This window comes from Macaca mulatta, chromosome 2 (genome assembly GCF_049350105.2).
Source record: "Macaca mulatta isolate MMU2019108-1 chromosome 2, T2T-MMU8v2.0, whole genome shotgun sequence".
In the NCBI taxonomy this organism is placed as follows: domain Eukaryota; kingdom Metazoa; phylum Chordata; class Mammalia; order Primates; family Cercopithecidae; genus Macaca; species Macaca mulatta.
Window position 1 is genome coordinate 97,640,480 of NC_133407.1, and position 25,339 is coordinate 97,665,818.

The 25,339-nt window shown below is 46.7% G+C and overlaps 2 protein-coding genes and 1 long non-coding RNA gene across 5 annotated transcripts in view; 1 reads left to right on the forward strand and 2 right to left on the reverse strand.

Annotated features, from left to right (window-relative positions):
* Positions 1-3,253: 3,253 nt before the first annotated feature.
* On the reverse strand, positions 3,254-11,630 carry TMEM41A (transmembrane protein 41A). The gene is made up of 5 exons (NM_001257828.1): positions 11,455-11,630; positions 9,462-9,615; positions 7,157-7,318; positions 6,631-6,769; positions 3,254-3,750 (listed from the first exon to the last, which is right to left on the reverse strand). Exons 1-5 carry the CDS (start codon positions 11,571-11,573, stop codon positions 3,530-3,532), a joined length of 795 nt encoding a protein of 264 aa, NP_001244757.1. The 5' UTR covers positions 11,574-11,630; the 3' UTR covers positions 3,254-3,529.
* A 1,958-nt stretch (positions 11,631-13,588) lies between these two features.
* On the forward strand, positions 13,589-21,400 carry LOC144339091 (uncharacterized). Its single transcript, XR_013413756.1, has 2 exons — positions 13,589-15,126; positions 19,476-21,400. It is a non-coding gene; the product is annotated as an uncharacterized LOC144339091 (long non-coding RNA).
* The window catches only part of LIPH (lipase H), a 78,621-nt gene continuing 73,902 nt past the window's right edge, over positions 20,621-25,339 (reverse strand). For 2 of the 3 annotated variants that reach the window (XM_015131419.3, XM_077992003.1), the window contains exons 10-11: positions 24,713-24,886; positions 20,621-21,736 (exon numbers count right to left, since the gene is read on the reverse strand). In XM_015131419.3, coding sequence (XP_014986905.2) covers positions 21,649-21,736; positions 24,713-24,886 — 262 coding nt within the window. In that variant the 3' untranslated portion in view covers positions 20,621-21,648. The remainder of the gene's footprint in view (positions 21,737-24,712; positions 24,887-25,339) is intronic. The other variant, XM_077992004.1, reaches the window with a different exon arrangement.

Consider the following 25,339-nt stretch of genomic DNA (forward strand, 5'->3'; position numbering starts at 1 on the left):
ATTGAAGGAACACCAATCACTGATGGATCCAATTCCAAAATGTCTCTTCATTCACATTTAATTCTGTTGAATGAATATGTTCCTCCCTCACCTTTTATAAAACAGTAAATTAATATAAGTCCCATTTACTTGCTTCTTTCTTAGACTCTACGAGACTCATGTACCAAAATAATGTGACATTCTTTTCGAGACTTTGACTTGTACTGTCAGTATGAATTTAGTGCCTTTCCAGGCAGCAAAATGTTTCTTCTTTGCTGATTTCATAGGACAAACATCCCAGGATACTCATACCACCAGTGTTACCAACCTCACAGACTGGCACATTAGAATCATATTAATCTGCTTGTTTGCATGTTACAACTGATACTGCAAATGCCTATTCAAGTTGGACTGAACTAGGCTAAGCAGAGGACCCTTGTGGAACCTGGAGCATTTCTCAGGGACAGGTGGCTAAAGAGGAGAGCTCTGAAATCACTGCTCTAAGAAACAAGAGGTGGGTTAAGGCTTTTGTTAACTGTCACGTGGCCAGGGTACAATGGCAGGATTTCACAGAGTAAAGCCCTAAGCAGATGGCAAGACCACTGTAAGGAAGCTCCCAGCAGCATCCCAGGTCTGCTCTCCAGAGCCACTTCACAGCACTCAGGGATCGCTGGCTCCCAGCCCCAGGCTGCTGTCCAGTGACCAGGTGGACAGGGTCCTCCAGTGACTGCAGGCCAAGGGAATCCTGGCCAGCATGTGCAAGCTATTAGGAAGATGTCCCATCTTCGCCCATATCACCCCAGTGGCTCTTCACCTCCAGAGTGACCACTTCCCAGACTCTGGAAGTGGGAAGACCCTCTTTGATGCTTTATTACAATAATTTGAGCTCCTATGGACTTGGAGCAAATGCATTTCTCTTTTGTGGTTAAGTCTCCAAATGAACGTCCTTACCTGTCTCCCCTCTGGTCTCCCGTACTGTCAGTCCCCAGCTCCCAGTGTTTTCTGATGCCGGCTCCCTCTCTGTATTGAACAGCAATGGGAACAAGAATGACTATCAAAGCAAACAAATGCATGGAATTAAACAAAAAGTGTACTTCACTGTTTCCTAGTCCTGTCTTTTTCTAAATGTACCGTTTGCGTCCCGAGAGTTGCCTTAACAATCTCAGCACTTGTCAGAACTTGAGGGAAAGGAAGACTTTCCATGACTGGGTTTCCTGCAGCCACAAAAAAACAGGTAATGGAGAAAGCTAGTTTGTGATTCTTATATTTGACACAGCCACAAAAGGAAGAGGCAATCATCATTGTATTTGGTGACAGCCTCTTCTTGACTATTCTGTAAAGGTTAGACCAGCACTCTGCTTCTTCCCTATACTTTCCTGCTGCCCATCTGGTAGCTACTCCTGTTACTAGTGACCCCACTATACAGGGAGCAGAGAGAGAAAAAGAAGATGAAAATCTGGCTTCCAATAAATTATTTTGGTAAGAAGCATCCTGAGAGTGGAAAGCTTAAAACACCATTTTGGACTGTCTGATTTTCAGCCAATCCTAATTTCCACTGGCAAGGGTAGTTGAAAGTTAACAACATGTTCAAACAAGCACCACACAGAACACATATCCATTTATTTGGGAAATTGCTTTGCCTGTAAACTCACAACTGATAAGGCACATTATTGCAAAATCATTGGGGTGGAGGGAGGGAGGCAAATCTAAGATTCCTGAAAAGGGGCAAAGGGCACACACTTGCGATGCTGTGGAAAACGCATTTCTCCTTCCCTCCCCCTACTCCAGAACACCAAGGGCCACAGTCTTCAAAGTCTGCTGCCTCCTTCCCCCACTCTCATTATCAAGGCTTCTTGTAAAGAAACACGTTTTCAACAATGAAATCCTTGGTGTGAAAGGATCATACCATAACCGAAAACCATCACCTGGGAATGCACTCTCCCTATGGAACATGAGTATTCCCAAGAATTCATGTAGAACAAGAGGCCTAGATTAAAGTCTTGGTAAGACCCTTGGCCAAACCAAATCATCAACCCAGCAGATGATGTCCAAGAGCCACGGTCTGGTAAGTCCTGATGAGATACTCCTGCGGGATGCAGGATCACAGGGCTGGTCAGTTTAGGTGCCAAGGTCCCTCTGTCTTTGGAAGCATTCATCCAGGTCTGTGCCAATTCCGTACTGCAGCTAGAGGAAGTAATGACAGCTTAGCGCATTAAGATACAACACAACAAAGTTATCAGAAGCCAAGGTTTCCCTTTGAATTAAGACATAAAATTATTAAAAGATGCAATTATTCTTTGGTTACTCTCAGCAAATAAAAAAATGAAAAACATTCAGAAGGTATATTGCCTGATGGCCCCATCTACTGAACTCATTCTCCTAGCATGACACAGAAGGGATTCCTGCAGAAATGACAGATAAAATGTTTGCCTGGTCATCTGATTCAGGTGAGTCAAGAGCCCTACCCCATCCAGATGGATAAGAATTTCTCCAGAACATATCCATCACATACAGCGTTTGCTCCATTCATATTTAATAGTCTGTTTGCAATCAGCTTAACTGTCAGGACATGCAATCACAAGTAGGTTTGACATACATGGTAACATCAGTGTGTCTGAACACAAGAGCATGACAGAAATCATCATGCATGTGAGCAATACGTGGAAGTCCTAGGCAGTTCGTCAACTTGTTTCACTTGGCTTATGAAGAGGTAGGTCATCAGCAAAAAAGTACAAAAGAAATGCTCTTCAAGAGACGAACAGAAGATGAAGAGTGGTGTCAGTGATGTGGGTTCCCATGTCATCATCGGTACCAAACATCCACAAAGATGCAACAGGAGGACATCTGTCCCAACAGCCTGTCACTCTGCAAAAGTGGTACTCTGGACAAGGACGGTCAGCATCTTCTCCCAAGGCAGCTCAGGGGCTGGCATGAGGCAAATACAACAGGCTATCCTGAGCTCCTTATTAGACCACAAAATATAATACAAACAGCATTTTCTTTTTCTTTCCTTTTTTTTTTTTTTGTTGAGACAGAGTCTCACTCTTATCACCCAGGCTGGAATGCAGTGGTGTGATCTCGGCTCACTGCAACCTCTGCCACCTGGGTTCAAGCAATTCTCCTGCCTCAGCCTCCCAAGTAGCTGGGATTATAGGCGCATGCCACCATGCCTGGCTAATTTTTGTATGTTTAATAGAGACAGGATTTCACCATCTTGGCCAGGCTGGTCTTGAACTCCTGACCTTGTGAACCACCCACCTCGGCCTCCCAAAGTGCTGGGATTACAGGCGTAAGCCACTGTGCCCGGCCACAAACAGCATTTTCTAGGAGGCATCCATTGTAGTGTCTGCTACACCAGGGCTGGTTTGAAAACCTGATGTAATACACCTTCAAGAGCAGAGTGTCCTTTCTGACAAGACACTGCACATTGATGCACAGTGTCCATATCACCTATAGAAGGCAATTAAAAACAATGAGGAGCTTTAGAGGACCACATCCATTACACAAATAAGCAACTGAGTCCAGGGACGTGGCAAACAGAAAATCCAGATCACGTGTCTTTTCTACTGTGTATGTGATTAGCAGTGCTGGTTTCATTCAATTGCAGATGTTTCTGACTAAATTTTTTAATGAGGGTTCCAGGAATTAATGCCACCATGGCAATGGCCAATAGCTTCAAGACAGTGTCCCAGGAGAAAAGAGCATCCAGAGAGGTTAGGGTTGACAGGATGGAGCCTGTCTGCACACAGATGAAATTGTATGGGATCAAACCTGCAAGAAGAAAAGGGAAAAGTACCTGTTACTAACAGCAGCAAAATTAAAAAAATAATAATTCAGAAATGTCACCAGGAACAGTGACTACAGTTTTTTTTTATTTTTTATTTTTTTGCTTGACTCTTGACCCTTACACATATTAACTCTTTCCCTTCTTTCCTTCTTTTCTTTTCCCTCCTTTCCTCACTTCCCATATATACCTGTCTTGTTCAACAAAAGAACTTGAGATATTTACACAAATAATACATACTACTATAAGATAATTTTAAAATAGGGCCAGGAATAGTGGCTTATGCTTGTAATCCCAGCGCTTTGGGAGGCCAAGGTGGATCACCTGAGGTCAGGAGTTCGAGATCAGCCTGGCCAACATGGTGAAACCCTGTCTCTACTAAAAACATAAAAATTAGCCGGGCGTGGTGGCATGCACCTGTAATCCTAGCTACTCAGGAGGCTGAGACAGAAGAATCACTGGAACCTGGGAGGCAGAGGTTGCAGTGAGCCGAGATCTCACCACTGCACTTCAGACCAGGCGACAGAGCTAGACTCTGTCTCAAAAATAAATAAATAAATCAATTAATTAATTAAAATTTCAAATAGGAAAAGCAAAATGTGTGCAGAAGAATACAAGACATCAGGGAGTACAGTTACTAGAAAAATGCATAAGGTTCACCTGTTTGCTAAAAGTGGGCCCCAAATTTGGTACTGAGTACCCAACAGCCAAAGTAAAGAGAGAAGTGCCATTGCTGACAGTTTTTTAAAAGAAGTACTATTCACATTCTGCACTGTCTCAAAGATGTCATCAAATCCACTGTATTCCAAAAGTCTGACTGGCTGACCAGGCTAGCTGCAGAACAATCAGCTGGTGACACTGTTAAAAACACATCCTCGGGCTCCACCCCAGAAATTCTGGTTACTTGGTTCTAGGGTAGTGCCCAGGAACCTGTATTTTAAAAGCCCCTTCTCCACTCCCATCCCGAGATTCTGATTGGTTTGGAACCCTCTGATAGTCCATTCCTCTTCTATAGGAGAGGAAGCATACAGGAGATGAAGATCCCAGACCCCTCAGGGTCACACAGCTTGTGAGATAGGGGACAGGAAGCCTGGCCTCCAGAATCTTGCCAAGCCACCTAGGTAATTAGAAGCCGCAAACCCCCACTAGCTGAGGGCCTGAGGCACTTGCCTGAAAGCCACTATGACCAGAATTGGCTGTGGTAGATCTTGCTTCTATTTAAGATCTCCATTTCTCTCAGGTATCCCCTATTAATAGCAGCTGCTCAACCACAGTTTTGCTCTGTTTGACCTAGAAGCCCTGAATCGTCTTTCCCTCTAGGCTCTAAGGAAGGTTGAAGAGAAAGAGATCCTTGCATTAGGCTTAAGGAGGGTGGTTTTCTTCCAGTATGGAGAAAGCAGCATCACTGATCTTATAGGATGTTAGCACTTTACCACTCTGATAAAGGTGGTCCAAGGCCCCTACTTTGAGAAACACTGCTCTAGTCCCAGCGCCTTATCTGGATGAGTGGCCCTTTCAGAGCAAGTAGCTTGCTGGAGGTCATATAATTGTCAAAGGCAAGGAGAAACTTTAGATATCGTCTAATTCAGTAGACTGCAAAACTCAGGATCCAGCAGAATCCCTTCTAGGGACTAACTACTTGCATCACCTGGAAAACATCAAAAGATCCTGATCCCTGAGTCCTACCCCAGAGGTGATTTAGTTGATGTGTGGTGTAGCCTTAGCTTAGGGATTAAAATCTCCACAGGTGATTTTTTTTTGGGTTTTTGTTTGTTTTTGTTTTTTGAGATGGAGCCTCACTCTGTCACCCAGGCTGGAGTGAAATGTCATCCACTCAGCTCACTGCAACCTCCACCTCCCAGGTTCAAGTGATTCTCCTGCCTCAGCCTCCCAAGTAGTTGAATTACAGACGCACACCACCACGTCAGGCTAATTTTTGTATTTTTAGTAGAGACAGGGTTTCACCATGTTGGCCAGGCTGGTCTTGAACTCCCAACCTCAAGTGATCCGTCCGCCTCAGCCTCCCAAAGTGCTGTGATTACAGGTGTTAGCCACTGAGCCTGGCCTCCAAGTGATTTTTAATAGGTTTGCAGGCGATTCTTAATAGGTTTGCAGTTTGAGAACGACTGGGTTTGCAGTTTGAAAACGACTGGGTTTGCAGTTTGAAAATGACTAGGAACTGGATTAAAATGCATATTCCCAGATTCCACTCCCAAGATTCTGATTCAGTAGGTCTCGAGTAGGCCCCAAATCTAGATTCTCAACAAGCCCCCTGACCCTACCAATCTGATAAAGGTGGCCCAAGGCCCACACTTTGAGAAACACTGCTCTATTCCTAGCCAGGTGGCCCATTGAGGGTAAGTAGCTTGCTGCAGGTTGTGCAATTGTCAAAAGGCAGGAAGGAACCTCATTGATGCCAGCTCTTCCTAAGGCAGAACTTAATCAAAACAGTGGCCAAAAACCAGACAGGAAGTCCCTTGCTCTGCTCCTTTCTTCTGTCCCCACTCAAAACTCATGGACACATACCCTCATTCCAACCCTGCTCTTCCTGCTAGCATTTACTGAGTACTTACTACAGGCCAAGTTGTATACTTTACACAGACTATCTCTTCTAATCCCAGTGCCCAGCGCATACAGCCATGCAATGAACAATCTTCATTTAGTCCAAAAGTATTTTTATGGGTTTTCATGTTGAAGCCTGAGTAGATCTGAAATCAGGAATCATTTCTTTAGATCATAAGGCTTGAAGTCACACTTTGCGAGCCTGTGTTCTCAGAAGCAGGCACATGCTCATGTGGCCAATAACCCAGGGCAGACCCCCAGTGTGACAGCTCTGAAGACTCAAAACTACCCCACTAGCATCTTACCGATAAGAACTGAGAAGAAGAACTGTACGATGGGGATGTTCAGAATTGGGGCCGAGAGGTTCAAGAACCAGTTTGGTGTCATGGGGAAAAGTCTCAAAAACAATAAGAAAAAAAACAAGCTGTTTCTGTTCTCCTCCACCTGTAGCCAAAGAGAAGAAAGCTGTTAAGAAGTAGAAAGGGTTTCCAGGTATTGAAAACTTGCTGGTGCCAGGCACTGTTCTAGACACTTTACATAATCTGTTCCCAATTCTTCCAACAACCCTTCAGGGACAGATTGTTTTCCTCATTTTAAAATAGAGGTGCTGAGGATCAGAGAAGTCAAGAACTTGCCCAAAGTCACAGAGCTGGTAATGATGGAGCTGGGATTTGATCCCAGGTCTATGTCTCCTGAAGACATCAAAAGAACCCCTAGGACCTCCTGAGACAGTGTGGAAGAGCACTGTGGGAAATCCCTGCCACTTGCTTAAGGCCATGCACGTGGTGACTTTCTGGGGTCCCAGCTCTCAGATGTGACCCCTCCCCTTACCTTTCTCTGCAGCAGGGCCACTTTATCAGGAAAGTAGGACACCACCAACTGTTTGCCAAAAATACTGGAGAGCAGGTAGCAGCATGTGGCACCCACCGAGGTCAACACACAACACAGCAGAAGCCCCAGCCACGGCCCAAACAAGGCACCAGCTAAAACATTCTGCAAAGAAAACAAACCCTCAGGCATGTGACCATCTGGCAGCTACCAGCAACCTCATCTTGGAGCCTGAGAGTCATAGGTTCCCTCCTCCTTCACTGCTTTTTTCCAGCTAAAACCCAATTGCCTTATTTATTTATTTATTTTTAAGAGACAAGATCTCGTTCTGTCATGCAGGCTGGAGTACAGTGGCATGATCATAGCTCACTGCACCTTCAAACTCCTGGACTCAAGTGATCCTCCTGCCTTAGCCTCCCAAGTAGCTAGGACTGTAGGCACACACCACCACATCCACCTACTTTTTTTTTTTTTTTTGAGACGGGGTCTCGCTCTGTCTCCCAGTCTGGAGTGCAGGGGCCCGATCTCGGCTCACTACAACCTCTGTCTCCTGGGTTCAAGCGATTCTCCTGCCTCAGCCTCCCAAATAGCTGGGACTACAGGCGTCCACCACCACTCCCGGCTAATTTTTGTATTTTTAGTAGAGACGGGGTTTCACCATATTGGCCAGGCTGGTCTCAAACTCTTGGCCTTGTGATCCGCCCGCCTCGGCCTCCCAAAGTGCTGGGATTACAGACTTGAGCCACTGCACCCGGCTTTTTTTTTTTTTTTTTTTTGAGACGGAGTCTGGCTCTGTGGCCCAGGCTGGAGCACAGTGGCACGATCTTGGCTCACTGCAAGCTCCGCCTCCTGGGTTCACACCATTCTCCTGCCTCAGTCTCCCGAGTAGCTGGGACTACAGGTGCCCGCCACCACGCCCGGCTAATTTTTTGTATTTTTTAGTAGAGACAGGGTTTCACCATGTTAGCCAAGATGGTCTCCATCTCCTGACCTCGTGATCCGCCCGCCTCTGCCTCCACCTCCACCTCCCAAAGTGCTGGGATTACGGGCGTGAGCCACCGCGCCCAGCCTACATCCACCTACTTTTTAAAATTTTTTGTAGAGATGGGGTCTCACTGTGTTGCCCAGGCTGGTTTCAAACTCCTGGGCTCAAGTGATCCTCCCACCTCAGCCTCCCAAAGTGCTAGGATTACAGGTGTGAGCCACTGCCCCAGGTCCTAATTGCCATATAAAGAGGTGACTGAAAAATTATGAAAAGACTGGGAACTACACCTGGCATCAGTCTCTTCACCTTGAAAATGAGGATAAGGATAAAAGCCTCAGGGGGCAGGAGAGAATTAAATGGGATGTGTGGCTGTGGTAGATTCTGCAATCACTGGGGCTCCAAGAAAGTAGAAATGAAACTCACAAGTTATTTTTACTATTTTAAAAGATGAACACAAACCATGAATTTTCCCTTGGTGGGACCACACAAGCTATATAAGATGTCTTGTTTCTTTGCTTTGTGCTGGAATTACATCCATGTAGTATGCTAATCCCGGGGGTTCCATGTTGACCAGAGCTCTAGCTGACATTTGAAGACGTCTTAGTTTAAGAAAAAGGGAAAAGTGAACCAATACTTCCTAAATGCATTTTGGCTGCTAGACATCATCCTGACAAAACATGGGATCCAAGACAGAAAGTAAAAGGAAGCCTTGGTATTGGGAAGAGGGGGAGCTGCTGAGCACTGTGTTAAGTGCTTGACTACATGACCTGTGTAATCCTCACTACATCCCTGAGTCATGCCATCCTTGCCCCATTCTACAGGTGAGAGATTAAGTATCTTCCCCAAGACCACAGCAGGCAGAGTCAGGGTTCATCCTCAGGTCTGGATGTGGAGCCCCCACCAAGCAGCAGCTGGCTCGCAACCCTGAAGAGGAATCAGTCCAAGACAGAAGACAGACACAGGGAAGCCTCAAGGAGTCAGCCCCTGACCCCGAGCCCCACACCCCAAGCCCCACACACCTCCCCTGCCTCTCTTGGACATGTCTGCTTTTCTTCTAGTTTCCAATAAGGAAACTGCTTGAGCAGGTCCAGCCTCAGCCTAGAGGAGAGAAACATGCTGGGGCAGGAGAGGGAAGCAGTACAAAAGGAAGCTGTCAGTGTCTCCCCCTTCAGTGCTCAATCCCACAGTAGGCACGCTGAGGGCCACTGTGTGCCAGCCCCGCTACACTCACTGTCACGTTTAATCATCCCCACACAACAATCCCAGGAGGTTACAGGGGAGTATCCGAATTTTACAGGGTAGGAGGGGGGGCAGGACACTGACCAGGAAGCTGGAGCCGGGGATGGCAAAGCCCTGTTTGTAGAGGTAGGCACTGCAGAAGAGCAGGAACACGTAGGCCTGGTGCTCCTTCCGGTAGTCTCGAAGGACCTCAGAGAGTTCCCGCAGCTCTGCCAGGTCGGAGGGGAACCACAGGGACCTGGGGATTTGGAAAAGCAGATGGAAACATGAGTTCAGATCAGCCCAGTGCCCACGAGAGTCATTCGCTGTGTCTTCCTTTCAGAGTAGGTTTATAAATATGCCCATTATCTGGTCTGCTGGGAACACATACACTCCCAATGACAGACGACCTGATACGACGTTGCAGAGACAGACAGGAGAGCCCTAGTTTGGAAGCAAGAGACCTGGGTTAGCATCCCAACCCTGCTACTTTCTGTTGTATGTCCTTGGACTAGTCCCTGGGTCTGTTTCCTTATCTAAAAATGAGGGGTTGGTGCTAAATAGTCATTAAGTTCCCCTTTAGCTTTGGGATTTTAGAATCTGTTCTTAAGAGGCAAATGGATTCATTTCCAGGCAAGTTCTAAATGTCCTAAATTGCCTTCCTTTCAAGGACATTGCCTCCCCCACAAACCAAGAACAATTCAGATTTCAAACTGTTCCTGAGGTGCCAAGTAAAACGACTTTTTAGCATTCACTATAAAGCCAATTAAAGATTCTTCAGGCAAGTATATCTATCCCATACTACAAACGTAACTTTTTTGATAATATGTCAGGCTTGAATCAAACCCTTTAAAGAGCCTACTATTTCATTCTGCTCTTAATCTGGTCCTCAGTGCACTTTGAATCCTGTCCAAAGGTTACAGTATAAAGGCTACCTTGCCTCTACCATCTGAACAGTCCTTGAATCCATCACTGATTAATTATGAGCAAACCCTCCCACTTCTCATGAGAATGCTTCCCTTGGTATGTCCCACACCCACAGCAGAGCCTTCTTAACTAGAGCAAAAGAATACAATAACTGAAAACAGTTGCCTTAATAGTCAAATATGAGTAATTCCCTTGACCACACAATGCTGTACTAGGCACACTTCCATGCACTTTATAAAGAGTATGCAGCACTCATAAAAACCAGCCACGTAAGTATTGCTCTGCCTCCTGCCTCGACCAGTCGTTCATTAGAATGGGAAAAGTAGGCCTAGCGCGGTGGCTCACGCCTGTAATCCCACCACTTTGGGAGGCTGAGGTAAGCGGATCACCTGAGGTTCGAGACCAGCCTGACCAACATGGTGAGACCCTCGTCTTTACTAAAAATACAAAAATTAGCCGGCCGTGGTGGCGCGCGCCCGTAGCCCCAGTTATTCGGGAGGCTGAGGCAGGAAAATTGCTTGAACCCGGAAGGAGGAGGTTGTAGTGAGCCGAGATCGCGCCACTGCACTCCAGCCTGGGTGACAGAGCGAGACTCCGGCCCGGGGGGGGGAAAAAAAGGTAAAAGTAGAGACAACCAGGAAGAGGGGCAGAGCCGATAATTAATTTGCGAATAATTTAAAGTTGTCCATGCAACATTTCTCCTGAAGACCTAACGTCTAAAGTCTCAAGGGCAGACCTGACGGAAGTGGGGTGAGGTGGAGGAGAGGCAGCTGAAAGTGGACTTGAAGGGGCTGGGGGCCCGCACCGGGGCGAAGGTCGGCTGGAAATGGGGCCCAGGGCTGGGACTGGGAAAGCAACGGCGCGGGCAGGCTCAGCGCCGCGTCTCCCTCGGCAAATCCATCCAACCAAAGGCACCGCGGCGTGACGCCCTGCACACCCCGCAGCCGGCACCACACAGGTCCCAGTCAGGCCCGGGACCGGGCTCTCATTTCACCCGCCTGTCCGAGACCGTGTGGACGCGGGTCCAGATATCAGACCCGGATTCCAGTTCAACAAGAGAACTTCAATTCCCAACGCCTCCGATACCGGAACCCGAATCTCCCGATTCCCAGCCCAGGTCCTTGGACCTGGCTCCCTTCCTCTGACCCGAACCTGGATTCCCGCTACGCACCTGCCTCCAGCCTCCTCGGTGGAGCCCAGTCTCCGCCCGCGGGGCAGTCGCGTCGACAGCAAGTACAAGGCGAAGGTGCAGCCAGCGAAGACCAGAAGGAGGCCGAGCAGCGGGCGCATGTCGGCTCCGCACCCCGGCCCGCGGGGCAGCTGAGAGGCTCACTTGCACGCCGGGGCGCAGCGGCAGGCGGACTGAGGCAGCGGAGCACGTTCGCAGACGGACCGGGGAGGGGTCCGCGCCAAGACCCGCCCCCGAACCAGGCCCCGCCTCCCGAGCCAGGCCCCAGCCCCGGATTCTGACTCCGCCCTCCCTGTCCTTCGGTGGAGCCTCCCGGAAAAACCTGCATCCCAGGCTGCCCTCTCTCCGTCTGTCTGTGCTTGTTTTTCTACGTTTATCCCTGTCGCTTTCTCCACTTATTCTGCAGTCATGGAGCGCCCCCAGTGCCGGCTCGGTGCCAGGGCTGGGAGATCCGGGGGCGAATCGTGAGCCTGGCCTACAGCGAGCTTGCAGTCTAGTGGTCAAGGCAGTCTTGTCCACAACCTGCTGTCACACGAAGCAAATGTAGCTGGTGTAGCACCAGAGGCTGCAATCAGGTGTGGTGGGGCGGCAATAGTGACCACGGAAATAATCAGAATGCTTTCAATTCAGCTCCTACTATACTCCCATTATTCCTGAGCCTCACAATCATCCTCCAAGGTAGATATTTTTGTCTTTCTCTAACAGATGAAAACTCTGAGTTTCAGAAGAATTAAATGACATCCCCCGAAAAGAGAGACAGTATAAGAATCCAAGTCAACCTGAGTCCAAAACCAGTGGTCCTTACACTGTGTTGATTTATGGAGGAGATGGAGTTTAAGTTTACCTTCAGGGATGAGCAAGACTTTTCTGCAAGCAGAAAAAGGAGGAAATGGGTGAACAATGGCCCAAGTAAGTCACCAGAGTCCAGTTTCAGTGAAGCCTAAGGTACATGAGAAATAAGTGAGAATCTGGGGACAAACAAGAGTGCACTGAAGGCAGGCTAAGGAGATAGATTTTTAATAATGTAGATGAGACACCAACAGAGGTGTTTTTAAGTAAGAGAATGATTTAGTTCCTGTTTTAGGATGTTCGCTTTGGCAGATAGCCGCAACTGTCCTGATAAGAAGGCAAGCCGGCCTAGCTCACGCCTGTAATCCCAGGATTTTGGGAGGTCGAGGCGGGCGGATCACTTGATGTCAGGAGTTCGAGACCAGCTTGTCCAACATGGGGAAACCCTGTCTCTACTAAAAATACAATAATTAGCCGGGCATGATGGCACGTGCCTGTAATCCCAGCTTCTCCAGAGGCTGAGGCACAAGAATCACTTGAACCTGGAAGGCAGAGGTTACAGTGAGCTGAAATTGCACCACTGCACTCCAGCCTGGGCGACAAGAGCGAAACTTCAGGAAAGGGAAAGGGAAAGGGAAGGAAAGGAAAGGAAAGGGGAAAGGAGGAGAGGGGAGGAAGAGAGAGAGAGAGAGAGAGAGAGAAGGGAGGGAGGAAGGAAAAGGAAAGAAAGAAAGCAAGCACTCAGGCCTGATCCAGGACCACTGCAGTGGACTTGGAGGGAGGAGGCTGGGGGTAGTTGAATTGGTGTGATATGTCACTGAGTAAACGGAGGAAGGGACAGAAAGAGAACTCCAAAGTGTCAAAAGCCTGGACAACAGAGAGAAAGCATCCTTGTTATATCATTTAAAGCACCTGTTGGGCCAAATAGGGAGCATTTTTCAGAATTCATGTGCACAAGATTTCGCAATTATATGTCCAAGAATGTAATCTACATCCAAGAACGTAATGGAATTTAATTCCACATCCAAGAATCCCCATAGGGAGCAAAGATGTATATTTAAGGGTGTTCTCTCAGCTTTGTTTTTATGTTAGGAGATTGGGAACAACCTAAATGCCCATCAGCTGGCGACTGGCTAGGTTAACTATGGTATATTCACAAATAGAATACTAGGTAGCCTCCTAAAAGAGGAAGGCAATTCTACACATCCTGATATAGTGTGGTCACCAGATAGATGGCTCAGATACAAATAAAACAAACAAGTTGCAGTATTAGAGTATGCTATGTATGACTCCTTTTAAAGGACAAAAAGAGGATATACTTTAACTTTTTAAGATACTGAAGTATTTATTTATTTAAATTTTTTTTTCACAGAATAGTTACAGCATATAGAACCAAAAAATAGTTCCAAATGAAATTACTCAATGTCTGAGATTTGCGTCGAAATAATAGTACAGGGGTTTAGTGAGTAAGGATATAGGTAGAACAAGATTTCCATGAGTTGATAGCTATCGAAGCTGGGTGATCACCTGGAGGTTTTATACTATTTGGATGTTATACTATTTTTTTTTCTATTCTTGTGTATGTGTCAAATTTCCACTTAAGAGAATGGGGGGAAATGGTGTCAGCCCTTCATTCCGGCTGAACACACCATGTTAGTTCAGGCCCCGTCACACTACTCTTCTAGCCATCTGTCAATCTTCTCTGCCTGGCAAATTTCTACTCTTTCATCAGGACCCAGGATAATTATCACCTTCTCTGAGAGGCCTTCTCCAACCCCTATAGTCAGAAACATTTGTTCTCTATGCTTGGGGCCCCTGAGAAATGTCTGTAATCTTGTTGCAAATACATATTCCAGTGTCATTATCCATCTCCCTAGTAGACAGTGAACATTTCCATCAATGAAACAATGTCTCAACTATCTTCTTTCTGTCTCAACCCTTAACCCTGGCACCTAACAATTGTTTGTTAAATTCATGGGTCAGGTCTAGTGAAGACAATGATTAGCTGTTTGGTTTGGTACATATTGACCTTGAGAAGTCAAAGGGATATGGGAGGAGAGAAAGTGAATGAGGAACTGATGTTATTGAGCCTGTGCTGAGACTGCTGGGGCAAGAAATAGAGTGAAGAGAAAGGAGGTGAGGCTCCTGCTGGCAAGGACCTCACTTTCCTTTCAGCTGGGGAAGAGCATGGAAAGATACAATTCTAGAGCATGGTAAGTGCCATGGATGAAATAGACAAGGCAAAACTTACTCCACTTCAGCAAAGCGATGTCAGTATTCTACTTATGAATGAGTGGATGAACACAGGTTTGGATGAAATCACTTGTGCAAAATTTACAGCTGTGAGTGCTGAACAGGAACAAGCCTTTGTCTGCCATCAGGTGAGGCCATGCTTTTTCCTCTGCCCTTCACTGCCACTTGACATGCAGGTGAAACTCTGGAGCTCAGACCAAACATTCAGATTTGGAGGTCATTCTACAGGAGATAGTTGAAGTGAGGGGAGGGGAGAAGGTCTCCTAGAAACCACATGAGAGGGAAAGTAACAGCAGCTGACTTTCGTTGAGTACTTAGTACACTCCAGACCCCATACTAAGCTTTTTTTTTTTTTTTTTTTTTGAGATAGAGTCTCGCTCTGTTTCCCCAGCTGGAGTGCAGTGGCGCGATCTTGGCTCACTGCAACCTCCTCCTCCTGGGTTCAAGCGATTCTCCTGCCTCAGCCTCCCAAGTAGCTGGGACTGCAGGTGCGTGCCACCATGCCCAGCTAATTTTTGTATTTTTAGTAGAGATAGGGTTTCACCGTGTTAGCCAGGATGGTTAACCTCACCATCTGCCTGCCTTGGCCTCCCAAAAGTGCTGGGATTACAGGTGTGAGCCGCTGCACCTGGCCCATACTAAGCCTTTTACTTACATGAGTTTATTTATTTCATGTAACAACCCTCATGAAGTAGAAACTCTTTTTTGAGGAACAGGGTCTTACTATGTTGCCCAGGCTGGTCTTGAACTTCTGGCCTCTGGTGTTCCTCCTGCCTTGGCCCCGCAAAGTGCTCAGATTACAGGCTTCAGCCACCATGCCCAGTCTAAAGTAGGAGCTCTTTTATAGCCTGGGAAAATGAAGCTTAGAAAGAATGAAGTCAACAGAGCAACAGAGGTCACACACCTTGCGAACAGCAGAGCCCAAATGTCTTACCATGCACTAGCCTTTTGAGAAAGAAGACCGAGATCAGGAGCTGGGTAAGGAAATGGTGGAAACAGTGAAAGAGAACGAGATGCCCCCTTTCATTTGCGAGATGAGAAACAGAAAAAAGAAACATCCTGAGAGCCCAAGAAAGACTGTTAGGAAAGGAACTGGGGCACAGTGTCAGAGTCCATGGAGAAACCCAGCAGGGAAACCTGAGGGTCATGGAAACTGGCCAACATGAGGTGGTAAGGGACCTTTGACAGAGCTATTTTGGGTGGTGCTAACCTGCTTTGCCACAGGCTCACGACTGGAGCATTTGCTTGCTTCCTCTGACCTGCCCCCTGGACTCATGTTGTGATTCCTCTCACTCAACCTGTCTGCCTGGGAAAGAAGCCCTGGACTGTGTTTCCCCAATCTCAGCATCCCCAACCCTCCTGGCCCCCAACCCAGTACCTGCAGAGCTAACTCTAACTGCCCAATGCACCTCCTGCAGGCTGCAGCAGCCCCCATCGAGGCCACTCATTTACAGCACAGGCCCACACAGTCTAAGAACAGCTGCAATCCTCCATCAACTGCAGTCCTTTCCCAGGCACATGCTGGATTGGGAAACAGGTGGGAGAAAAGAACAGGTAAGAGGTTCCTGTGGGAGTGAGTTAGCCTGGCATTTACTGTGCCTCTTTGTGAAGAGCAGCCAACCTTTTCTGGCTTAATCAGACTTGCCCAGAGCATTTGAAAAAAGTAGCTCTGGGCCAAGCGCGGTGGCTCACGCCTGTAATCCCAGCACTTTGGGAGGCCGAGGCGGGCGGATCACAAGGTCAGGAGATCGAGACCACGGTGAAACCCCGTCTCTACTAAAAATACAAAAAATTAGCTGGGCGCGGTTGTGGGCGCCTGTAGTCCCAGCTACTGGGGAGGCTGAGGCAGGAGAATGGCGTGAACCCGGGAGGCGGAGCTTGCAGTGAGCCGAGATCGCGCCACCGCACTCCAGCCTGGGCGACAGAGCGAGACTCCGTCTCAAAAAAAAAAAGAAAAGAAAAGAAAAGAAAAAAGTAGCTCTGAAGTCCATGTAATTTTGCCTCCCCACTCCCACCCCAACCATGACTGATTGGAACTGGATAGATGTCTTCCTCAGGAGGAGGAGCCAAGGGCTGTTTCCTGTCCCTGGACTTTGGAATTGGGCCATCTAGTCAGTGAGTGGCCAAGAACCCAACGAAGCTGCCCCATGAAGGGAACTGAGCTCAGTCAAAGAGATTCGTGGCAGAGCGCTAGGGTTAATAGAGGCCCACAAACTCTTATTGCTGAAGGCTCTAGGGCTGCCCCATCCTTGCCCTTCCTGAGATTTGATGGATCACCTCTCCCTGGGTTTCCACAAGTCCTCTCTCTCTATCTCTCAATAATCTATTAAATTTGGGTGTGAGTGGATTTCTGTCCCTTGCATCCAAAGTCTCCTTGGCTATGATGGAGTTCTATAGGAATGAGAGCAAGAGGCAGGGGTCCAAGGGTAGGAGCTTCTAAGTTTAGGACTTTAGAAATAACACCGTTAAGTGTGTTGATGTCTAAGTCAGAGTGGAGGTGATTCTCTCTAAGCATCATCCATTCCGTTCTGTCCCACAGACATTTATCAAGCGCCTGCTCTGTGCCTAGCATTGTGCTAGGTGCTAGAGAGCCAAAAATAAATAAACAGCAGCTGCTCTTGTGGAGCTCACAGTCTTGGAGGGGTTAAAGACACGGAAACAAATTACAACACAGCTTAACAACAGTGACAGAAGCACGTATGATATGGTTTGACTGCAGCCCCACCCAGATCTTATCTTGAATTGTAGTTTCCATAATCCCCATGTGTGGTGGGAGGGGCCCAGTAGGAGGTCATTGAATTATGAGGGCAGTTTCCTCCATGCTGTTCTTGTGATAGTGAGTTCTCATGAGATCTGATGGTTTTATAAGGGGCTTCCCCTTTCACTCAGCTCTTATTCTTCTCTCTCCTGCCACCATGTAAAGAAGGATGTGTTTGCTTTCCCTTCCATCATGATTGCAAGTTTCCTGAGGCCTCCCCAGTCATGTAGAACTGTGAGTCAATTAAATCTTTTTCCTTTATAAATTACCCAGTCTTGGGTATTTCTTCATAGCAGCCTGAGAAGGGACTAATACAACACACAAAGTTGGCAGCAAAGTGAGTGGTGGAAAGGAGTCGTGGAAAAGCAAACAAGGGAGGGTTTTAACTACAGCTTGACATCCTCCAGTAATGTGGTCAGGTCCTGGAGGGTTTTGGCAATGGTGCTAAAACGAGGGTGTAAGAACAAAATCCCCTAGATTTTGGACAGGTGAGCTTGCTGAGGTGTCGGGACCACCTGGAAAATGTGATAAGAAGTGACAAAGCGGCAGGGTGCAGTGGCTCATGCCTGTAATCCCAGCACTTTGGGAGGCCAAGGCAGGCAGATCTCCTGAGGTCAGGAGTTCGAGGCCAGCCTGGCCAACATGGTAAAACCCTGTCTCTACTAAAAATACAAAAATTAGCTGGGCGTGGTGGCACGTGCCTGTAATCACAGCTACTCGGGAGGCTGAGGCAGGAGAATAGCTTGAACCCAGGAGGTGGAGGTTGCAGTGAACCGAGATCAGGTCACTGCACTCCAGCCTAGACAACAGAGCAAGACTCTATCTCAAAAAAAAAAAAAAAAAAAGTGACAAAGGAGCTAACTTCTGTCTTTTCTGGAAAGTCTGGGAAATGGGCTATTAGCCTCCAAAGATAATGGAGACAATAGTAATGAAGGTGTCTGGGAGAAAAGTCTAAGACAGAGAAGGTTAGACACCCTCATGAGAAGGTTAGGCACCCTGGTGAGAAGGTTAGGCACCCTCATGGAAATGCACTGTGGCTAGGGTGGAGGGGAAGTCTTTACTCACAACTGAACATGGTTCCATGGGGGTCAGAAGATAACAAAGTGTTCATTTAATACATGTTTCCTGAATGCAGACTATATGGGAGGCACAGGACTCCTGCCTTGCAGAGCAGTCTAGTGGAGAAGACAGATATTTATCAAATAATCACGCAAATAAAATGTTAAAAATATAGGCCAGGCATGGTGGCTCAGACCTGCAATCCCAACACTTTGGGAAGCCGAGGCAGGCAGATTACTTAAGGTCAGGAGTTCAACATCAGCCTGGCCAATATGGTGAAACCCTGTCTCTACTAAAAATACAAAAATTAGCTGGGCATGGTGGCGCAGGCTTGTAGTTCCAGCTACTCAGGAGGCTGAGGCACGAGAATCATTGGAACCTGGGAGACAGAGGCTGCAGTGAGCCAAGATTGCACCACTGCACTCCAGCCTAAGTGACAGAGTGAGACTTTATCTAAAAAAAAAAAAGTTAAAAAATACAACTAAAAAGTGCTATGAAGGAGAGGTACAGTGCGGAACTTCTCTGTGTGGAAATAAGGTCAAAGAAGACTCCCTGAGGAGGTGGCAATTGAGCCACGAACCAAATGATGAGTAGGAGGTTACCAGTGAAGAGGGAAGGGAAGAGGGTAGACTGTAATTTAATTGTGTTTTGAATTTGACACTCAGACAGATATATGGTACTGAGAAAGAGAGGGGAGGAGTAGCAAGGATAACAAGAGACAGTCAAAAGTTCCAGGGGCCCTTGGAAGAAAGATACTGAGAACAGAGTGGCCACGCTTGTAACTGCCTTTGTTTCTCCTGATCACTGTTACATGAAACTTATTGAAATTCATACCCTCTCCAGTGAACAAACTTCCTTTCTTTATCCATTCATTCATCCATCTACCCGTCCTACAGTGAGCCAGGTACCTGGCTAGGAGACCCGTTAGCCCAGAGTTTACAAATTGGTAGAAATTCTATTTCAGGCATTTTGTTGCTATTGTTTTGACTCCCTGCTTACCAGGAAAGGAAAGAGAACAAAAAAGTGACTGTGCTGATCAAAATATGGACCAACAAAACTCTAAGAAGAAACCAGGGCCGCCGGGTGCAGTGGCTCACACCTGTAATCCCAGAACTTTGAGAGGCCGAGGCGGGTGGATCACAAGGTCAGGAGTTCAAAGCCAGCCTGGCTAAGATGGTAAAACCGGGTCTCTACTAAAAATACAAAAATTAGCCAGGCATGGTGGTGGGCACCTGTAATCCCAGCTACTTGGGAGGCTGAGGCAGAGAACTGCTTGAACCTGGGAGGCAGAGGTTGCAGTGAGCCAAGCTTGTGCCACTGTACTCCAGCCTGGGCCACAGAATGAGACTCCATCTCAAAAAAAAAAAAAAAAACCAGGGTCTACAGCACACTGATCTCTCTATCCACAATTGCTGAGGAAATGTGGGAAGAAGGAGGAAGGATGGTAAGATATCCAAGAGCTTGTTCCACTCAGAGTTCAGTCATCCCTCACTTAAATAAAACAGACTCTGTATTTGATGCAAATGTAAATCTGTAAGAAGATGTGCCACTCGGGAATATATTTATAGATTTCTTTAATTTATGACATAGAGAATCCATTTCTTGGCCGGGTGTGGTGGCTTATGCCTGTAATCCCAGCACTTTGGGAGGCCGAGACAGGGGGGTCACCTGAGGGCAGGAGTTCAAAACCAGCCTGGCCAACATGGTGAAACCCTGTCTCTACTAAAAATACAACAATTAGCCAGGTGTGGTGGCACATACCTGTAATCTCAGCTAGTCAGGAGGCTGAGGCAGGAGAATCAATTGAACCCAGGAGGTGGAGGTTGCAGTGAGCCGAGATCACACCATTGCACTCCAGCCTGGGCAACAAGAGTCAGACTCCGTCTCAAAAAAAAAAAGAGAGTCAATTTCTTCATAACAAGGGCTGTTTTCACAGATAGCAATTGAAGGAGCAATCACTTGGGTGAGGAGGAGGTGACTGGGCCTGTGGCACTTCACAGACCTTCCTACAGTGGCCACAGCCATGGGACAGATGGTGCCTCCCCTCACACTGGGCATCTGGCCCCAGGGATTGTCTTCCCTTCTTTCTGGCCTCAGCCCGACAGGACCTCTTGACTGGACTCCTGCTGTCATTCTAGATTCACATCTACCTCCATAGAAGCAAAGGATTCCTCAAACTGCAGGCTTCGGATTCTCCAAAAGCAAACCGGTTCATACTTTGAATTCACATGTTAGCAAAACAAGTGACAGCCTTGTTCCAAAAGGCTAACATTAATTACCTCTCATAGGTGGCATCGTGAATAGTATTCTTTTTTATTTTGTATCTATGCATTTTCTAAATTTCCTTCAATAATCATAGATTACATTGATAATAAAGAAGTGTGAACATTTCTTAAGGGTTGCTTAAAATGAGGGTCGCCTGTAAAGTGATCCTTCTCCACCTTGGGTGAAAAACAAGCTCTGCTTCTCCTTCTCTTGCCTCATGCTCCATCGCCGGTCCCCGTGTAGAGAGGCTACCCCATGGCTTCCTCATCCTTCTTTCTTCATCCACTTACTATCTAGTCCCAGCAGCTGCCCTCTTAGCTGTCAGTCCATCCCCACCTCCTCCAGCTCCTCCATGCTCCAGCAACACTTTAGAGAAGGCAGAGGGCCAGCACGTGGCTTTCGTGCCTTCCCAGAACAAACAGCCTGAGAGAGAAGCTGGTGTTGAGAGAGAGAGGCTCTCTCATTGCAAATTAGATAAGCCCTATGAAAATAAATAAAAGCATATTCACATTTATCAAACATCTCATAGATGTGGCACCTATGGGATTTCAAAAAACCCTTCATAGACTTGCCTCCCAAACCCACACAGCAGCCCCATGAGGTAGACATCAGTTTTGTTCCCTTCTACGAGTGGGAACTGGAGGAAGGTGGCACAGAGAATGCAGAGTTGAGTCCATGGTGAGGCCTCCAGTCCATCCTTCCCTTGAAGATGCTTGACCTGCAGCCGCGATGGGCAGAACCACCCATGTGACAGGCAGCAGAATTGACAGGTCGGAACAAACGAGGCCCCAGGATGCAGCAGACACAGCCCTGGGCTGCCACGAGCCTGGCTATTTCTGACTTGCCCTAGTTAGGAGCTCCCTTCCCAGGATCGTTTTATAATCACAAGGTTGTTTGATGTTGTACAATGTGACATCCATAGGATGCTACTGAAAAAAGCCTTGGTTTTTTCATACTTTTTGTGCCTTGCAGAAAATGTGAGGTGAAGCTTTCAAACAGCCTGTGGTTGTAGCTTTCTTTCTATTATTGATGCCCATGTGTCCTGGTAACACTTACATCTGCAACTTCGGGCAAAGAATAGGTTGGAAGACTGTTTCAACGTTTTCCATTAGGACAAGATCATACCGACACAGCTGGGGCCTGGGAAAATAAGACAAAATATCCTTGTCCATGAATTTACAAAAATGCAATGGTCTAGTAAATAATATTATATCCTTAAGATACAAAATTACCTAGCAATTGTTTTTAATATAGAAAATGCTTACGGTGGTTGGGTGCGGTGGCTCACGCCTGTAATCCCAGCACTTTAATAGGCCAAGGCGGGTAGATACCTGAGGCCAGGAGTTCAAGACCAGCCTGGCCAACATGGCTAAAGCCCGTCTCTACTAAAAATACAAAAATTAGCTGGGGGTGGTGGCTCATGCCTGTGGTTCCAGCTGCTCAGGCGGCTGAGGCAGTCCTTGAGCCCAGAAAGTGGAGGTTACAGTGAGCTGAGATCGTGCCATTGCACTCTCGCCTGGGTGAGAGAACGAGACTCTGTCTCAGAAAAAAAAAAAAAAGAAAAGAAAATGCTTATAGTAAGTAAAACACCAAGGAGAAAGCAAGATATATGGCCAGGCATGGTGGTTCATGCTTATAATCCCAGCACATTAGGAGGCTGAGGCTGGCAGATCACCTGAGGCCAGGAGTTGGAGACCAGCCTGACCAACATGGTGAAACCCTGTCTCTACTAAAAATGCAAAAAATTAGCTGGGCGTGGTGGTGTGTGCCTCCCAGCTACTTTGGAGGCTGAGGCAGGAGAATTGCTTGAACCGAGGAGGCGGAGGTTGCAATGAGCCAAGATTGTGCTACTACTATACTCCAGCCTGGGGCCTGGGTGACAGAGCGAGACTCTGTCACCCCAGCCCCTCAAAAAAAGAAAGAAAGATGTAAAATTGTATTTACCATATAACTTTAGCTTTAAAAACAATAAAAGAAGGAAGATTATATAGAAATAACAATAAATATTAACAGTGGTTGCCCCTGAATAATGACAATATGGGTGATATTTTTCTGCTTCCTATCAATTTCTGTACTTTCTAGATTTTGTAAAATAAACATATATTGTCTGATATTCAGGGGAAAAAAGTATTAAAAAGTTTTAGGATGGGCCGGGCGCGGTGGCTCAAGCCTGTAATCTCAGCACTTTGGGAGGCCGAGATGGGCGGATCACGAGGTCAGGAGATCGAGACCATCCTGGCTAACACGGTGAAACCCCGTCTCTACTAAAAAATACAAAAAAAATAGCCGGGCGAGATGGCAGGCGCCTGTAGTCCCAGCTACTCGGGAGGCGGAGGCAGGAGAATGGCATAAACCCGGGAGGCGGAGCTTGCAGTGAGCTGAGATCCGGCCACTGCACTCCAGCCTGGGTGACAGAGCGAGACTCCGTCTCAAAAAAAAAAAAAAAAAAAAAAAGTTTTAGGATGTAATGACTATCCTCTTAGGAGAAACTTGTATTATTAAATGTTTTAGGGTACCCTAAACTTTCTTTTTTTGTTTTTTTGTTTTTTTGTTTTTTTTTGAGAGAGAGAGGGTCTCACCCTGTCGCCCAGGCTGGAGTGCAGTGGTACGATCTCGGCTCACTGCAACCTCCGCCTCCCAGGTACAAGCAATTCTCCTGCCTCAGCCTCCCAAGTAGCTGGGATTACAGGCACACGCCACCACTGCCCAGCTAATTTTTTATATTTTTGGTAGAGATGGGGTTTCACCATGTTGGCCAGGCTGGTCTCGAACTCCTGACCCAGGTGATCCACCCACTTTGGCCTCCCAAGGTGCTGGGATTACAGGCATGAGCCACCATCCTCAGTCCCTAAACTTTCAAGAAAAAGGAATTCATAAAGTACTAACTGCTCACATCATTTCCTGTCTCCCTCTCTGTCCACAGGTTAGATGCTAGGACTATATGGTAGAGGGGCATTTGTCACAAAACATACATGTCAACACAGCTCCGTACTTTAAAAAATAACAATAATTCTTTCTCTCCTTCTCCCCTTCTTTCTCTGTTTGTCTGTCTCTCTCTTCCCACACATACATTGTTGCTTATTTTTTCTGGAGCAATTGAGAATAGATTGTTTACTCCTTAAGACTTCATTGTATATTTCCTAAGAACAAGGACATTTTCAGTGCCATTATCAAATTTAAGAAATTCAATATAATACTTTCATACTGTCAAAGGTGTGGTGGCTCATGCCTGTAATCCCAGCACTTTGGGAGACTGAGGCGGGCGGATACTTGAGGCCAGGAGTTCAAGACCAGCCTGGCCAACATGGCGAAACTAAAAATACAAAAATTTTTTTTCTACTAAAAATACAAAATCACAAATGCAAAACTTAGCTGGGCATGGTGGACACGCCTGTGGTCAAGGGAATAATATGTTCCAATTTTCTGTACCTTTTTTTATCCTAGGCTCTGTTTTATCAGCTTGCCAAATTATACAAAGCTTTCATTTCTACAACAAATTACCAGCTTACAAGTAGTGTGGTAGTTAGGGAAGAATTGTATAATTCTCAGCATATAACAACTGTATTTCCTTGGATTACTAGGCCATCTATCTTTAAGTACATGTAGTATAATTTTCTTGGATTACTGGGCTACCTGTTTTAATTTTTAAATTTTTTAAATTTAATTTTGTGTTTTTATTTTGAGATAGGATCTTGCTATGTTGCCCAGGCTGGACTCCAACTCCTGGGCTCAAGTGATCCCCTCGCCTCAGCCTCCTGAGTAGTGGGATTACAGGCATGCACCACCAAATCCAGCTGGGCTGGGCTATTTGCTTTCTGGCCTTTTTTTTTTTTTTTTCTTTTTTTGCAGAGACGGGGTCTCCATATGTTGCCCAGGCTGGCTAGAACTCCTGAGCTGAAGCAATCCTCCCACCTTGGCCTCCCAAAGTGCTGAGATTATAGGCCTGAGCCACTACACTTGGCCTGGGCTACTTGTTTATAATAAAAACTAGTTTTGGAAAACCCATCATGTCCTTCATTGTGAATAATAGAGTCTTATTAAAACATCAGACCAAGCAGATTGGACAGGATCCAGCAATATCCCTGGAAACTAGCATTTTGTCTACCCTCAGCTCACCTTTCCGGATGGGCAAGGGACCTTAATTTCATTCGGAGAATCCTGAGCTTGTACCTTGGGCCTATTATAGATCCTGTAGAGAACATCAAGGAAACTGCAGCCACTTTATCCAGATCTTGATTAAATCTTGCAAGTAGACTCACTTGGTGATATTTCTGAAATGTGGTGGGTTCACTGGAAGGAAGAAATAATATTGAAAAATGGATAAAGACTACTAATGAAAGAAAGCAGTTTTGAAGCCTACAAGTCACTGGTAAGCTGGTAACTACTTCACCCCATAGCCTGCACTAGCTGATGTGTTGTTTGTTTGTTTGTTTGTTTGTTTGTTTCTTTTTTTTTTTTTTTTTTTTGAGACAGAGTCTTGCTCTGTCGCCCAGGCTGGGGTGCAGTGGCCGGATCTCAGCTCACTGCAAGCTCCGCCTCCCGGGTTTAGACCATTCTCCTGCCTCAGCCTCCCGAGTAGTTGGGACTACAGGCGCCCGCCACCTCGCCCGGCTAGTTTTTTGTATTTTTTAGTAGAGATGGGGTTTCACCGTGTTAGCCAGGATGGTCTCGATCTCCTGACCTCGTGATCCGCCCGTCTCGGCCTCCCAAAGTGCTGGGATTACAGGCTTGAGCCACCGCGCC